The sequence below is a fragment of the Phodopus roborovskii genome, unplaced genomic scaffold (assembly GCF_943737965.1).
Source record: "Phodopus roborovskii unplaced genomic scaffold, PHOROB, whole genome shotgun sequence".
In the NCBI taxonomy this organism is placed as follows: domain Eukaryota; kingdom Metazoa; phylum Chordata; class Mammalia; order Rodentia; family Cricetidae; genus Phodopus; species Phodopus roborovskii.
In genome coordinates this window covers 13652426-13670067 of record NW_026126549.1, presented here as the reverse complement: position 1 = coordinate 13670067, position 17642 = coordinate 13652426, and the positions used below count along the sequence as shown (strand labels likewise).

Sequence of the window (17642 nt, the reverse complement as noted above, 5' to 3'; positions counted from 1 at the left end):
ATTCTATCCTTTATAAAGTAAAAGAATTATCAGGTCACAAGGAAACAACTTTTATTACTTTTATTGATATGTACCTCTCTCTTTTAAAACTAAAAGCTTGAGGCAATTCAAAAAGATAAAGTCTTGGGCTAGGCCTATAGCTCAAAGGTAAAACAGTTGCCTATCATGCAAGAGCCCCTGGGTCCAATCCTCAGTGCTGTAAAAATAAACAGATGCCAGATAGCAATCTTAAGTACCAATAGTATTCACTACATGCTCTGTCAAAGAAAATTACTCATAATGCCACTTTCAGTACTTTCCCCCATCACCTGTCCAACACAAGAACCCGCAGAGGCCTATACTGTTATCATAAGACCACAAATGACAAAATACCCCAATTTAATCATCAAACAGCCTTCTTTTTTTTGGTAGCTCTGGGGATAGAATCTAGGGTCATGAGCATATGAGGCAATCACTCTACCACTGAACTACACTCCCACTTCAAACTCTTTGATTAAGAAGGTTAAGTGGTAGAGTTCAGAGGGGTGGGACATTTAGAGAAGCTAAGACAGGAACACTGCTGTGAGTTTTATAGCCAGCTGAGATACTATTGAGTCCCAGGCCAGCATGGGCTATAGAGTAAAAAGGACCCTGTCTCAAAAATCAAACAACAAAAACAATGTACATAATATGCTAGGTCAATCTCTTGAGAGAAAGAGATTTAACACCAGGTGCCCCTATGCTTCCCGCCCCCACCATCCCCCACCCTCTGTTTTAACACCCGGTATCACTATTGTAGAAACAGGCTGTCTTCTAACAAACAGAGATCTACTTGACTCTGCCTCCCAAAGACTGAGATTATAGACATGTGCCACCACAACTTTCTTCTTAGTATAGTTTTGCCATCTAAAATGTCTGAAAGGCTTTAATTAGGAATAATTTAATAAGAGAAAAGTTCTGGAAAACGAACAAAAATATGTATTCTTTCCACAATAACCTAGAATTATAAACATCTCTCCTTACCTCTTCCCTGGATCTATCAAAGATCACTGGAGCAGAAATACTCTTTGATTCCATTCTAGGAGCAATGAGTGCAGTAGGTGTGACAGGGGTGACTGCAGGAGAAGGCTCAGAGGAGATGATAGGCTCTCTTTCTGGACTGTCCAAAGAAACTTCTTCTGTGGCTTCTAGACATAAATTAAACAAGTTAATCAAGGAAATTACAGCATATGGCAGTTCATGAAATATAAAAAACATACCTACAAACAAGTCTCAAAAGTATCATAATTTATAAGTTATCACTACAAGGGACTTTATTGTACCTAATTATTTAGTTGTTTATGAAAACTTTACAACAGGAACTATGTTGATTTTATAAAGAATTATATTAAGTCAGCTTAATTATCTATACTAGGAGAAAAACAATGATGTGACTAATTCCATATTCATTTGTGTTTGAACTGGTAATACAGCTTACATGTAATAACTTACCTTTATTTTATTCAGGTTAATATGATTGTTCATATATGAAAACAAATTTTATGTAAGACTGCCTTTAACTATCCCAATTGGGATTAAAAATCTGTTATGAAAAACACTCACCAAGTTAGTAATCTAAAGCAATTAATTGCCAAAGATTACTGAGTATTAGTTGAATATACAAATATGGCACAAAGCAAAGAGATGTTTAAGTTTTAATTTTAAATGCTCATTCTCTTGAAATATTTAAAATTAAACATATTTAAAATCAAACCACATCAATAAACTGAAGTCTACAGACTAATACTGTGCTAAATGCAATGAAGAAACACAAAGAAATGGAAAAAAAATCATACCTGCCCTCAGGGAGTTTATAATCTAGTTGAGAAAACAAGACATGTGGAATGTTAAACAATAATAAAAGACTTAAGAGAATAATAAAGAATGTTATAAGACACTCAATCACTATATGAACAGTAGAACAAACACTTTAATTTGAGCAGACACAGGAGTAAATACTTCAGGGTAGGGAAAATCAGAAATAGTCTGTGACTCTGACTTGAGATTGTTTAAATAGATACAGGAAGAAGTTGAGGAAAAATTCCATGCAAACAGAATAATAGCATAAGTAGAAAAAAAAAAGAAAGATAGAAAAGACTAGGACAGTGAAATTTAATCAGTGAGCCTAAGACAAAACAGCACAACAGCCCTGCTGGCTTACAGAACTGATACCAAGAAGATGAAATTATAAGGCAAACAAGGGATCAGACCAATGGTTTTCAGCCTTGGTTCCTGGATTCTTGGAATTTGGAGAAAGTACTAATTGTGGTCAGTGAGTCACTTTAAGCAGTCAACTTGAAATTACACAGCTTGACATGCTATCAAATTACTTGGACTGTCTACATAATATTGACAAGATAACTAGTATGGATCTCTTCATATTTTTGTAATAAAAGAAAATTATTAATAACTAAAATCTTCCAAACTATGGTAACCAAAGGGGAAACTACAAAATACAGATACAACAGACTACACATGCCCCGACAGTTTAGATCCACTTCAAGCTTTGTAGACTGCTAGCATTTGCATTTATTTATCTATTTATTTATTTTAATGAAATGAAAACAGGGCAAGAGAATGGTTCATTGGGTAAATGTGCTTTTCATAAGCCTGATAACCTGAATTTGATCCTTGGGACCCAGATGGTAGAAAGAGAGCTAACTTCTACAAGTTATCCTCTGACCTCCGTGCACATGTTGTGGTATGTGTATGTGTGTGTGCGCACACACACACACACACAAATGTAATAGGAAAAATTTTAAAGAGATGAAAGTAAACAACAATAAGTTTGATATGGTGGTGCTGGCCTTTAATCCCAGCACTTGGGAGACAGAGATCGGTAGATCCCTATCTATGAGTTTGAGGCTTGATCTACATAGTAAGACCCCTGTATCAAAAACAAAAAAAACAGTCAACACTGTTTGAAAGTAAAAAGTAGTACATCAAAAGTAGGTGTGACGGGCTGAAGGGATGGCTCAGCAGTTAAGATCACTGGCTACTCTTCCAGTTCCCAGAGCCCCCATGGCAGCTCATAATCATTCATAACTCCAGTTCCAGGGAATCTAGTGCCTCTGTAGGCACTGCATGTACTGGTGCACATATACAAATGCAGAAAAATTACACACACACATGAAAATAATCTTTAAAGAAACTGAGCTATGAGAACAGAAGTAGCAAAGGCCATCCACCCCATGAACCCAGAAGGGTTGTGATACAGCCACAACGCACAAATAATGACAAACCAACAAAAGATTCCACTGACACTGGTTTAAACTCAGTGGTTCTCAACCTGTGAGTTGTGACCATGTCATATATTGAATATTTTTTACATTAGGATTCATAACAGTAGCAAAATTAGAGTTATAAAGTAGCATTGAAATAATTTTATGGTTGGGAGACACTACAACACGAGAAACTGTACTAAAAGGCCACAGCATTAGGAAGTCTAAAGCCATCCAATGTTTTTCAATAACATTTTACTATACTGATAAAAAGTTTTCTGTGCTTGTACTAGTAGCTGCTTCAGCTACAAAGGACCAGAAACTTAAGTAAGGTTAAGCATAATCTAAGCAATTAATATGGGAAGATAAGAAATCAAATGGACAGGCTTAGATTAAGCATACTGATGATCTGCCTTAAATTTGTTTTTTTGTTTGGTTTTTCAGACATGGTCTCAGCAGGCAATGGTGGCGCATGACTAGGGAAGCAGAAGCAGAGGCAGGAAGATCTCTGTGAGTTTGAGGTCAGCCTGGTCTACAGAGCGAGTTCTAGACAGGCTCCAAAGCTATAGAGAAACCCTGTCTCATAAAAAACAAAAACAAGATTAAAAAAAAAAAAAAAATACCACAGTGAAGTTAAACTGTAAAGCATAAAAATTATTTTATTTAAAATTTTTGTTGTGTGAGTAGTGCATGGCGTATGTATGTATGGTAGTGCAGGATACGTGCCACAGAGTACATGTAGAGGTCAAAGGGCAATTGTTTTCCTGAGGGTTTACCAGCTCAAACTCAAAAAAGTGTTGTACAGAAAGAACTTCATCCACTGATTCCTTCTCACCAACCCCAAATTATTTAGTATTTTAAACAAATACTGACAATTCACTGTTGCCCTTTCTTCCTTCCTCTTTCTTCCCTCCATCCCTCCCTCCCTCCCTCTCTTCTTTCTTTCTTTCTTTTCTTTCACACAGGGTCTTGCTATGGATCCCTAACCTTGTTATTCATTATGTAGCCTAGGCTAGCCTCACACTATTAACAATCTTTGTCATAGATTAGTTGTCAAATACAAAAATATTTACTATTTTAATTTTGTGTCAATATTAAAATTTTAATTTTTGCTTTTCAATATTAAAATGTTAACTTAAATCTTATTTATTTATTTATCTGGTTTTTCAAGACAGGGTTTCTCTGTGAAGCTGTCTTGGAACTAGCTCTTGTAGACCATGCTGGCCTCGAACTCACAGAGATCCGCCTGCTTCTGCCTCCCGAGTGCTGGGATTAAAGGGGTGTGCCACCAATGCCAAGCCCATTAACTAAAATCTTAACTTAATTTTAAGGCATAATTACTTATAAAAGTCAAGCATTTTTTTTCTAAGTTAGAATGGATTACACCAAATTCTATCCTTATAACTAGAACACATTCAAACACCAACTTATCTAACAGCAAACCTGTAACAAGGTGATTTTTTTTTTAATTTTTTATATGTATGGGTGTTTTGCCTGCAGGTATGTCTATTCTGGCCACCAGAGGCCAGAAGAAGGCATCAAATCCCGTGGAACTGGAGTTAACAAATGTCTGTGAGCCACCATGTGGGTGCTAGGAATCAAACCTAGGTCCCTTTGGAAGAGCTGCTGAGGCATCTCTCTAGCCCCCATATAGCGATTTTTAAATTCATACTCTGATTTTGCTTTGTGACAACTTGTAAGTAACAATAACAACCAAAACAATAGTCACTGCTATCTACTAAGAATATGGTCATTTCAAATTCTTAAAGCTAAAGGGAAGTTTTGCTTCTCTTAATGGTCTGTGTGTATTTCTTACAGAGTGATCTAACTACATAGTCCCTATCCTGCTAAGTTTTTGTTTTGTTTTGGGTTGTTTACTGATCTCACCTTACAAGCTAGGCTAACCTTGAACTCACAACAATCTTAATGCCTCAATATCCATAATGCTAAGATTACAGGCACCAACTATGCTCAGATTCACTTTTTAGGGTGGTACAAGAGCTCCCATTATGACACAGAATTTCAGTTGCCATAAGGAGTAATCTAATAGCATATAATATTATATAATTGCCTATTACTGTGAAATTACCTGCAAAAAGATCTTCTCTGTCATCGTCTAGCATGACTTCTACAGGTTTGGAGCCATTGGAGTTTGCACTAAGATCTTCTGCAGGAAGACTGGCTGGTTCAGGAGATGATGGACTTGACTGTGAAAAGAACAATAGTAGACAATGGACTAGAATGTTTCTTTGCTTTTTCACTGTATCTCATAAACTAAAGAAATACAGAATTCCCTTGATTAGGGAGGAAAAGAACACCCACTTAGATTCTTTTCTAAGGTTCAAAATACACTTTAGTTCATCCCCTTTGCTCAACAGCCACTTAACTCAAGTGTCATCCCTTTTAGAAGCACCAATTTATCATATTTGTTATAATTACAAATCCATAGTATCCAGAATACAACCAAATTCCGAACAAGTCCCTTGATTTTAAGAGTCAATGCTTTGGGGGCTAGAGAGATGGCTTAGGGGTTAAGAGCACTGATTGTTTTTCCAGAGGACCCAGGTTCAATTCTTAGCACTCACATGGCAGCTCAATGTAACTCTAAGATCTGACACTCACACAGACACAGGTGCTTGTAAAATATCAATATATATAGAATAAAATGAATAGATTATTTTTTTTTAAAAAAAGTCAGTGCTTTTTTTATGATCATGGTTGTTTTTTCCATCACCTCTGACCTCTAAAAGCATGCTATGGAACACACAGATCTAATACTAGATGAATTATGAATATAGCCATTTCTAAGATTCTATACTTTCAAACTAAAGCTATGCCATCTCTCAAAATACTCTTTTTTTTGAGACAAGGAGTCTCATATGTAGCATAGCCTAGGATAGCCTCGTACTCTCATGCCTCAGCCTCCCATGCACTTGTGTGAAGGTGTGTACTACACTCATCTGGAAAATTAATGACTCTTATCTTTTTTAATTAGGTCCAGTTATGTAACCCAGGCAAATCTAGAAAACACTCCTGCCTCACCCTTTCAAATTCTGGGAATATTAGGACTCTATCAAACCCAGCTGTTTTGCCTACTTAATGATATGCCTATATGAAACTCGTCTGTACTGGTCTGTATAGTAAATCACTCATTGTAATATATTTTCCCAGTTTTATTAACCTAATATAGATAAACCAGCAAAGACATGCCCAGAGATATGGTTCCATGGAGTGACAAGACTAACTGACACAGGTCTCAAGCATTTTGTAAAAAGAAGCAAACAAAATTAGTTGGTTTTTTTTGTTGTTGTTGTTGTTGTTTTGTTGCTTTTTCAAGACAGGGCTTCTCTGTATAGCCCTAAATGTCCTGGGACTTACTATATAGACCAGGGTGGCCTTAAAGTTGGAAGAAATCTACCTGCCTCTGCCTCCCAGGTCTTTGTACACCACCACCACCCAGCTTGCTTGCTTGCTTGCTTGCTTCTTTCCTTTCTTTTTTCAAGACTTTTTCTGTGTAGGCCTGGCTGTCCTGCAATTCACTCAGTAGACCAAGCCAGCATCAAACTCTGAGACTTGCCTGCCTCTGCTCCAGAGCAATGGGATTATCACCCAGAGGTTTGTCTAGGAGGGAGAGTCAGATTTAAACTACAGATATTTCCAGCAGTCTACATTAATAATAGACCTACAATAGAAATTCTTAATTTCATATGGCAATTTTTTTTTCTTCTTTAGTAATAAGTAAACTTTTTATGGGATAAGTATCTTTTTGTTTTTGTGGTGGTACAGACTGAACCTAAAGCCCTGTACTCATACCTGGCAAACACTCTCCTATCAAACCTCACCTATATTCCTCTAATCATCTTTTGATATCATTCATCTTCTGGACATGGTAGTACATGTCTGTAATCTCAGTACTTTGTTGAGGCAGAGGAAGGAGATTAGTAGTTTAAGCCATCTCTGACTACAAAGCAAGTTTGAGGCTAGTCTGAACTACATGAGGTCACATCTTGGAACAGAAACAAGTAAGCTAGAAAGATGGCTCAGTGGTTAAGAGTTTTGACTCACATTCAATTCCCTGTATCCACATGGGCAGCTGGCCTCTGTGGGCACCCACATGCACATGTGCATACAAACACTACAATCAGTCATGTGTGGTGGGGCACTCATACCATCCTAACACTGGGAAAGCTGAGGTAGGATTACTAGTTTCAGAGCAGCCTAGATAGACTACATAGTGAGACAGAAATAGAGTTAAAAAAAAAAAAAAAAAAAAAAAAAAAACCCCAAAGCCTTAATCTTTGTGACTCTGCATTCTGCAGATACCAAGCATGACACCAAAAGCATCAGCATGGAAGTAGAAGCTAGGCATACTGACAAACTTCTGAGACTGTAGCATGGAGTAAGACTAAAGCTATAGGGTCACAAGCTAAAGTTCTCTCTGGGCCACGAGGCAAGACCCTATTTTTATTTATTTACACTGTCATACCTGCAGACAATGCATTATGATAACACACCTCCAATGCTGAGTAGGAAAAAAATAAATATGCACACACATGCACACACAATTATGATTCTACTCATTCAAACTCCAGAACAGGAACTCTAGAGAGATTAATTGCTATACTAAGGTTAGAGGCTCAGAAAATGGAGGGAAAGCACCTGAAGTGTACAAGATATCTTTCTAAAATAATGAAAATATTCTAAAACTGACTATGGTAATAGATACATATATTTCACTATCCTAAAAACCACTGAAATGTACATACTAATGGGTGAACAATAAAACACAGAAGCTGTACCTTCACAATGCTATTCAGACAAAAAGGTATAGGGAAGCATGGTGGCTCATGCTTGCAATACCAGAACTTGGGAGGCGATGGCAGGAAAACCAATGAAAGCCTATGCCCAGCCTGGGCTATGTGAGACCCAGAAGGAAGGAAGGAAGGAGGGAGGGAGGGAGGGAGGGAAGGAGACAAGACAGACTCAGTGGACAGGATGCTTGCTGTCAATCCTGATGACCTAAATTTGATCCTTAGAACCCACTTAATAGAGACAACCAACTCCCATAAGACACACACACACACACACACACACACACACACACACACACACACACCACAGATTGTAAACAAAAATAAAAACAAGACTTCTAGGTGAGACAGAGGATTAGAAGCCCCATTAGTGTGATAGTAAAAGAAAAACAGAGCACCACATAATAATGTCTACTCCTTCAAGATACAATTGTTATAAAATAATTTCTTAAGCCGGGTACAAAAAAGAAGCAGGTAGAAATGACTGTGACCAGTATCCAACTGACCCATACAATTCTCAAAGTCTGTGGTAAACACACACAAATACAAATTTTGTTAAAGCTTAAAAATCAAGGCTGTAGAAAGATGACTTGATGGTTAAGAGCACTGGCTGCTCTTGCAGAGAACCTGGGCTCAGTTCCCTGCATCCACATCATCAAGTAGCTTACAACTACCTGTAGCTCCACTTCCAAGAAATCCAATGATCTCTTCCAGTCTCTGTGGACACAAAGCTTGGATGAGGTGGAAAACACCCATACACATTAAAATAAATAAATTAAATAAAGAACAACAAAGCAGGATCCATCTATTTGCTACCTCCAAGAAATGTGCTTCACCATCAGACAAATAAAATATTAAAGTAAAAGAATTGGAAAACCATTCCAAGGAAAGAAAAGCAGGAAATACGTGTTAATCTGTTAACATATGACAAAACAGATGTCAATCCAGAAGATAAAGTCACTTCATACTGACAAGGGAGCAATCCACCAGGATCAAACATATGCACAGAACATGGGTGCATACAATTCATACAACAAATACCACTAGATATAAGACCAAATTAACCTCAACACAGTAGTAGTGACCTTAACACCCTAGTCTCACCAATAAGACAGGTCATCCCACCAAAACAAACAAATAAACAACAAACAAACGAAATAAAGAACCAATTCCATGCAGTTGTTCACTTACCTCTCTCTACGTTTGTATTGTTGCATATGCAGCTGCATACACACACACACACACACACACACACACACACACACACACACACACTTACTTTAAAAAATAAAAATAAAGCCTGGGGGGGGGTGGTAGTGCATACTTTTAAGTATATCTCTGTGAGTTTGAGGCCAGCCTGGTCTACAGAGCAAGTGCCAGGACAGCCAGGGCTGTTACACAGAGAAACCCTGTCATGGGGGGAAAAAATATACATGCTTTTCAGTAGTAACCCATGGAACTTTCTCTTGAATAGATCCTATTAGAACACAAATTGGGAAAACTAGAATAGCTTTTTGTTGTTTCCAACCTGGGCCACAATGTAATGAAGCAGAAATCAATAGCAAGAGAAAGTACAGAAAATACATAAACTCATGGGAATTAAACAACACCCAACTGAATGATAAATGGGTCATTGAAGAAATAAACATGGAAATTTAATAATTCTAAGAACTGGATGAAAATGTAAAGAACATGTTAAATTATGGGATGTAATGAAAGCAGTCCTAAGAGCAAAGTTCCTAACAACCAGAGCCTATACAATAAAAAAAAAAAAAAAGAGAGAGAGAGAGGATTCTCACATACCCTAAATACCCTGGAAAAACAAGAACAAGGCAAATCCCAAAACAGATTGGAAAATAAATAAATCCAAGAAATAAATAACAGGAAATTTTGAAGATTAAAAAAAAATCAATGAAGAGTTGATTCTTTGAAATGATAGCCAAGATTAACATTTAGCCAACTAAAAGAACAAGAGAGATTAATAAAATTAGAGATGAAAAGGTAGAAATTACAACAGAAACTAATGAAAGTCAAAATTGGTGGTGCATGCCTTTAACCCTAGCACTCAGAAAGCAGGCAGACTAAGTTTGAGGCCAGCCTGGTCTCAACAGAGCAATTTCCAGGACAGCCAAGGCTACATATGGAAACCCTGTTTTGAAAAAAATTAATAAAAAAGAAAGTCAGAAAATCTGGGCTGATGAGACGACTCAACAGGTAAAGGGGTTCTCAGGCAAGCCCCAAAACCCATTTCCCAGGACCTACATAATTTGTCACCGTGTATGTAGCATACATCCCAACCCCAAATACAACGGAAAAGGATTAGCCATAAAAATCATAAGGATATACATTAAGAGCCACAGCTCAGCAGATAAGAGCATTTTCTGCCCTTCCAGAGGACCCAGGTTCCATTCCAGAATCCATTATCAGGTGGCACATAAGACCTGTAACTCTAGATCCAAGAGATCTCATGTTCTTTCCTGGCCTCCACATGAACCCACATACATGGAGTTCACTCATCCACACAGATACACATAAAAACAATAAAAATAAATACTTTTTAAATTTAAAATATTTATATTCCAGTCTGGCGGTAGTGACACTTGCCTTTAATCCCAGCACTTGGGAGGCAGAGGCAGAGACAGGCAGATCTCTGTGAGTTCAAGGCCAGCCTGGTCTAAAAGAGCTAGTTCCAGGACAGCTAGGATACACAGAGGAACCCTGTCTTGAAAACCCAAGGGAACACAAAACAAAACTTATATTCCACTAAAATTGAAAATCAGGAGGAATTTATTTCTAGATGCCTATGACCTGATTGTAAAACTAAGAAGAGATAAATAACATAACCAGGTCTGTAACAAGCAAGATTTAGACAGCAACAAAAAAAGAAAAAAAAAAAATCTTCCAGCTAAAAGAAATCAGCCCCAGATGTATTCACTACAGAATTCTACCAACCTTTTAAGAAGAATCAACAACAATTATTCACAAAGTAGTCCATAAAATAGAGAAGGAAAGAATGCTTCCATACACTTCTTATGACACTGGTGTTATGTTAGTGGTATAACCAGACAAAAACACAACAACAAATTATAGACAAGTCTCCCTGATGAACACAGAAACAAAAATTCTCAGTAAAATAATTGCAAACCAAATTCAAAATCACACTGAAAAGGTAATTTGAGGATTGGAGAGATGGCTCAGACAGAGGCTATGAGCATTTGTTGTTCTTGCAGAGGAACCTAGGTTCCACCAGAACCCACAACTACCTGTAACTACAGTTACTCCAGATGCCTTCTTATGACCTCTGAACATATGACCCACACTCAGTACACATACATGAATGCAGCCACCCCCTCAAAAAAAAAACTCTAAAACCCTCATATACAAAAAGTAAATAAGATCAAGTTAGTTTCATTTCAGACAAGCAGGGATGGTTCAATATATAAATTAGTAAATGCTGTGTATAGCATGAATGGATTCAAGGAAAGAAATCGCATGATTAACTCAATAGATGTAGAAAAGGTTTTTGACAAAATCATCCATGATAAAAGAGATTAATAATGGAAGGAATATATCTCAACATAATAAAAGTTACATACAATGCGCCTATAGCCAACATCATGATAAATGGAGGTAAACTCAAATAATTTGCACTAATATCAGAAACAACAAGGATATTCACTAACATTCCTGCTAGAGCAGTAAGTCAAGAGAATGAAATAAAATGAATACAAATAGGAATGAAGTCAAATTATCTTTATTTGCAGGTGATAAGCTTTTATGTAATAGACCCTATCTAAAGAATCCACCAGAAAATTTCTGGCTCTGACAAATACTTCTAGTAATGTGCCAGGATAAACTGATGACAAAAATCAGTGGTTTTCCTATTTATTAATAACAAACATGCTAAGCAAGAAATCAGAAAAACAGTCCCATCAAAAATCTCTAAAAATTAGTAAGTAAATGTAAACATATCTTAGAATAAACCTAGCCAAGAAAGTAAAGGACCTCTACAAAAAAAAAAAAAAAAAAAAAAAAAAAAAAAAAAAAAAAAAAACAAATTTGAAGACATTAAGAAATGAGATGGCTTACCTCAAATTTCAACAGAAGTACTATTATGATCTATCTTTCAAAAGGCAACGTCAGATACAATGCAACCCCTAATAAAACCCCAGTAACATTCTTCACAGAAATATAAAGAACAAAGAGGTTCAAATGGAAGCATCACAGACTGGAAAGCAAGAAAAGAGCAATGTTGCAATCATACCTGATTTCAAGTTATGCTACAAAACATGGTAAGAGCACAAAACAAGCATGTAGACAGATGGAACAGAATAGAGGGCCCATGAAACTACAGCCTCCTGATTAATATTTTTTTTAATTTACATTTATTGAGCCGCCAATATGGAGGTCAAGGGACAATGTGTAGGGAGTTGGTTCCCTCCTTGGTTCCTGCCTTGGGGTCACCAGGCTTGATGGCAAGTATCTTTACACACCATCTCACCAGCTCCTAGCCACCAGACTTTCAACTAAGATGTCTAAACTACATACCACTGAAGACAACCTTTTCAACATGTGAGACTGGGAAAATTGGCTATCTACACATGAAAGAACAAAAGTGAATCTGTTACTCATCTAGAACAAAAACTGACTCTCAATGCATTAAAGACCCAATACAAGACTGAAGCGCTGAGACTATTAGAGGAAAAACACGGGAAGTACCAGCACAAGGATTTTCTGGAAAGGACACCACTAACTCAGGAAACAATGCTAACTTTACAAATGGGATTTCAGAAAATTTAAAACCTTCTGCACAACAAAGGAAGCAACTGAGTGAAGACACAGCCTACAGAATCAGAAAAAAAAAATCTTTATACACCAGACAGAATATACAGAACACATACACACACAAAAAAAATCAAACATCTCAGTCAATAAATGGGTTGATAGGCCAGGCCTGGTGGTGGCACACCTTTAATCCCAGGACTCTGGAGGCAAAGGCAAGAGGTTCTCTATGAATTCGAGGCCAGTGTGGTCTACATATTGAATCCCTGATCTATACATTGAGTTTTGAGACAGTGAAAGCCTGTCTCAAAGCAAACAGACAAACGATAGGCTTCTAAATAAACTGTATCTACAATTCGAAGACACTGATCTGGGGCTGGGAATGTTGCTCAACATGTTCAACCTAAGTACAGGGAAAATGCCACTCTACAGCCAGGAGTGGTGGTACATGTTTGTAATGTTAGCACTCAGGCTCCGCCAAGAGGAGTTCCAAGCCAGCCTAGGCTACAAAGGGAGATCTGGTTTCAAAAGAAAAAAAGCATTTGTTAGACATATAGAATTCCAGTCAGGTGCAGGCATTTGTGCATGAATACTGTGGATTCTTTTGCTCTCAAAGTGTAGGAAGCACTATGTAAAAGAGAAGCAAAAGTAATGACACAGGATCCCTCATAATCAGTGCCCAAACATTTTGAAGAGGGGGAAAATGAACTTTGTATGCTAACCTGAAAAATTTTAAAACATATCTAGAAATCTCAGTCACACCATTTTCTTAAAAATCCATGAGATTTTAACCAAATATCAACTTTACTTACAACTTTCAGTGTATTAAGCAAAGTAAGTATATTTATAAAACTTTGCAGACTTTCTTTAAAAAAAATGGTCAAACATTATATTCAGAGATGCAGCCTACAGTTTTTATGTTTTGTTTTTGTTTGTTTTTTTTTTTTTAACTCGGAAAGACAATGCAGGTTTTAGGTCTCTGCAGACATGTTCACATATTAAGCTATATAAAACATATCAAAGTATACAAAGATACAAACTCTCCCTACCTAGAAAAATATATTCTGCAAAGTAATTTTAACTAATTTTAGGAGATAGTGGTTTTGACAATTTAACCAGTATTTGCTGCATTAAGCTACAAATACTCAGGATTTGGTTGAAGGCACCATCCAAGGAATTTAAAATCTGTGGGGAGGTGGGGTTTGGCTTCACCACTACAGATAAAATTAGTAGAATTCAGTCAGTGGTGAGTGTTTCCTCAAGTTTTCAGTTTCAGGTCAATGGAATTCAGATAAGGGTGTTTTACAGTTAGTTCCAGTTGATTTGGTGCAGAACTTAACAGGGGAAACAAAGCTTACACTAGAGAACTTTATAAGAAAGGAGAGAGGAGGTGAGATGCTCAGCTGGTAAAGCTGCTGACAAGGGGAGATGAAGAGAACCAACTCCCAAAAGTTGTCCTTTGATTTTCTTGAGCAAGTGCCCGCACTCACACACACAAGTACACAATAACTGCATGTAGTTTAAAAACAACAACTACATCTGAGGTAAACAATCTTCCGAGAAAAGGGCTTACAGACTTAAAATTAGGATTTCCGCTGTATGCACTCTCATCCAATGTAAAGCAATTCAAATGTGACTAGAAAAAGGCAGGCCAACACTGTTCAACTCATATATATGTGTTTCCTTTGACAAAAACAGGAACACTCAGCTACAGAGATCGCTGACCATGCGAAAAAAGAGGAAAAAGGAGTGGAGATCTGTTTCTGTTTCTCTCCTGAGTAACTAAAAACGAAAAAGAGAAAGTTTCTTGAATTATAGCATCCTTTGATTTTGTATTTTCCAAACAATATACCCCCCTAAAAAGTCTAAAACCCAAGCGGTGGCTCCCATCAGCTAATCTCAGCACTTGGAAAGAGGAGAGGCAGGAAGATCACAGGTTCAATGCCATCCTCGGCTACACAGAGTTCGAGTCCAGCCTGGGCTGCAAGAGATCTCGCCTTAAGAAACATCTACTAACTCAAATGCATTTACCTATTTTTTTTTTTTTTTTAAGGAGGTCCCTGTCTCCAAGAGAACTAACAGTCCATGAAGGACAGACACTACAGTGAAAAGCGCACCCAGACCTCCCCGGGGACCCTCGGCCACTGAGCGTCCACTTCATGACTTCAGGGCTCTCCCCTTGCAGGGCACACCCTCCGGTGGGCAGAGTAACAGGCCCGTCTCCCCGGGGGATGCGGAGGTGCTGGGGAAGCCGGGACAAGCCTCCCTCCTTCCTGGAGGAAGAGGCGCGAATGACACGGAAGGCCCGAGAGCTTGCGAGCCACACGGCTGGGTCCCGTCCCTGGGTCCCGGCCCCCGGAGGACGGAGTCGCACCCCAGGCCCGCAGGCTGCCGTCCCGCCGGCTGGCCGCCCAGGCCAACCCCGGCCCCCCTGACAGGCACCTGAGGTGCGGCCGGCGTCACAGGTGTCACCGGACCTGGCCTGGCGAACCCGGGAGTGGGGAGGGACAAGTCGCGGCAGGGAAAGGCGGCGTGGCGCGCGACGCCGACGTCGACGCGGCCTGCACGGCGGGGCCGTCTCACCTCAAGGGTGGAGACAGTGCTGGTGAACAGGTCCTCCCCGTCCTCCAGCTCCTCAAAGTCGGTGGGCTTCACGTCCCCCAGCGGAGGAGGCTCCCTCTCAGCCGCCATCTTCGCCGGCCTGGACGACTGCAAGAGCCGGGCCTCGCGGACCTGTCACGTGAGCACGCAAGGCGGGGCCTGCGCGCCGACCCGCTGGCTGGCCCGCCTCCGGGCCCGCCCCTTGGGCCCGCCCCCTCGAAGCTCCGCCCCCGACTGGAGCAGTGCGAGCCCCAGAGCTCTGATCCGGCCTCGCCCTCCTGCTACCACATTTGGGTCTTGGCATCCTTACTTAGTTACTTCCTTCCTGCTTGCTGACCAGACTTAAAAATCTTACACTTGTTGCTACAGGACTAGGAAGTAGAAGAGCTTAGACACCGGCCTTCGAGCACGGCTTATACACAGATTCAGGGAAAGAATGATTATTGGTGGATAAACAAGCTCAAGTGTGGCCAGAGTCGTCCATAAGAAACTTCTGACACCATGAAGTGTTCTCTTCCTGTACTGTTTGCACGAGATTACTGGGCGCTTGAAATGTGGCTAGTGTGAGAAACTGAGCGTTTTTAAAATTTCATTTTATTTACGGCCAGTAGCTAGCTAGCTACCTGTTAGTACATCCCTACATAATCAAAAGGTCCTAGGGTGGGCATGTAGCCTCATTAGCAGAGTGCTTGCCTAGCCTGAACAAAGCCCTGTGCGGTCACTAGCACCACACAGTATAAAGCTGAGTATAATTCCAGCAGTTGGGAGGTTGAAGCAGGAGGATCAGAAGTTTAAGGAGTTCAAGGCCAGCCTGGACTACAGTAGCTCCTGTCTCACAAAATACAGACATAATGTAAAAATTGGACTCTGAGTGAGTGATTGGTACATTGCTGCAATTTCATTGACTATACAATATTTTATTTCAGCGTTCGGGGAAGGTTTGCCTTTTTCTCCCCTTTGGATTATAAGCTATGTCAATGTGAAGCCCGGATGGCCCTCAATTGCATGCTATGTGTCAATATGCCAAGAAAGCCACGCAATATCTTCCCCCACCCCCACTTTTTTTCCCTTCTCCATACAGGGTCTCTCTATGTAGCTCTGGCTGGCCTGGAACTATCTATGTTGACCAGGTTGGATTCAAACCCACAGGGATCTCCCTCCCTGCCTTTACCTCTGAGTGTTGTGATTAAAGATGCATGCCACTGTGCCTAACCACCACATTTTTAAACAAAATCAGAAAGACTGAAGTTTGAGGGGAGGTTATCTGTGTAGCATGCTTAAGAACTCCAGCAGCAGGGCTTGCTCTGTCTGGCTCATGCCCTGTGGTGGTTTAAATGAAAATGTCCCCCATAGACTCATAAGAAGTGGCACCATGAAGAGAGTCATGGAAGTCACTCCAACTCCTGAAAAATCAAACCAAGAAAATCCTTGTTCTTTCCCTTCTTGCCCCCTGCCTCTTCCATCCAAAAATGCCCAGAAACAAAACCCTTACGTTATGTCTCTGTCATTTTTTTCCTATTGCCCAAATGTTCCCATTTTCCTGCTCAGAATTCTTCAGGCATTTGCCACTATGATCATGGCTCATGGCTCTATGCCTCGGTATGACGCCTGCATAGCCACACAGGACCCACATTCAGAATGACTTGAACTAAGTTTGACTCTGCTGTCACCATCTCAATTGTCTTAATAATTTCAAACAGCGAGTCTCAAATTTTCATTGTACAGCAGATCTTGCAAATAGCAGAGCTTTCCCAACTCCATTCTGCCAATTATGAAAAATACTAGCGGACAACAGGGAGCTGGGGCAACTCTTCCCCATGGCTGTGGACGCTGGCTTCATTCTTCTCCACTAATTTCCCTAGAGAACTGATCGGGTGGCTTTGGTTTCCTTAACCCACAGCTCTCGTCTCTCTCCTTCTGGGAACAAGAGGGGTGAATGTTGTAGACACATGTACGTTATTGTTTTATCCTGTGGGCATTAATGTGCTAATGATCTCTGTATCTCTGTATGTTTATCTTCACAGAGAAGGAATCCTCTTTTTTTTTTTTTTTTTTCAATTTTTTGAGGCAGAGTCTCACTGTGTAACTTTGGCTGGCCTGGAACTCAGTCTCTGTAGATAGGTGAGGTTAGCTTAGAAATCCATCTGCTTCAACCTTCCAAGTCCTGGGATTAAAGGCATGCCCCTACCATGCCCAGCCTGAGAATTTG

General features: G+C 39.5%; 1 protein-coding gene across 1 annotated transcript in view; it reads right to left on the bottom strand.

The window, feature by feature from the left end:
* Snx2 (sorting nexin 2) overlaps nucleotides 1-15584 on the bottom strand; it is a 39993-nt gene extending 24409 nt beyond the window's left edge. Inside the window, exons 1-3 of the mRNA XM_051201180.1 lie at nucleotides 15416-15584; nucleotides 5329-5446; nucleotides 1003-1166 (exon numbers count right to left, since the gene is read on the bottom strand). Coding sequence (XP_051057137.1) covers nucleotides 1003-1166; nucleotides 5329-5446; nucleotides 15416-15523 — 390 coding nt within the window. The 5' untranslated portion in view covers nucleotides 15524-15584. The remainder of the gene's footprint in view (nucleotides 1-1002; nucleotides 1167-5328; nucleotides 5447-15415) is intronic.
* Between the last annotated feature and the right edge of the window lie 2058 nt (nucleotides 15585-17642).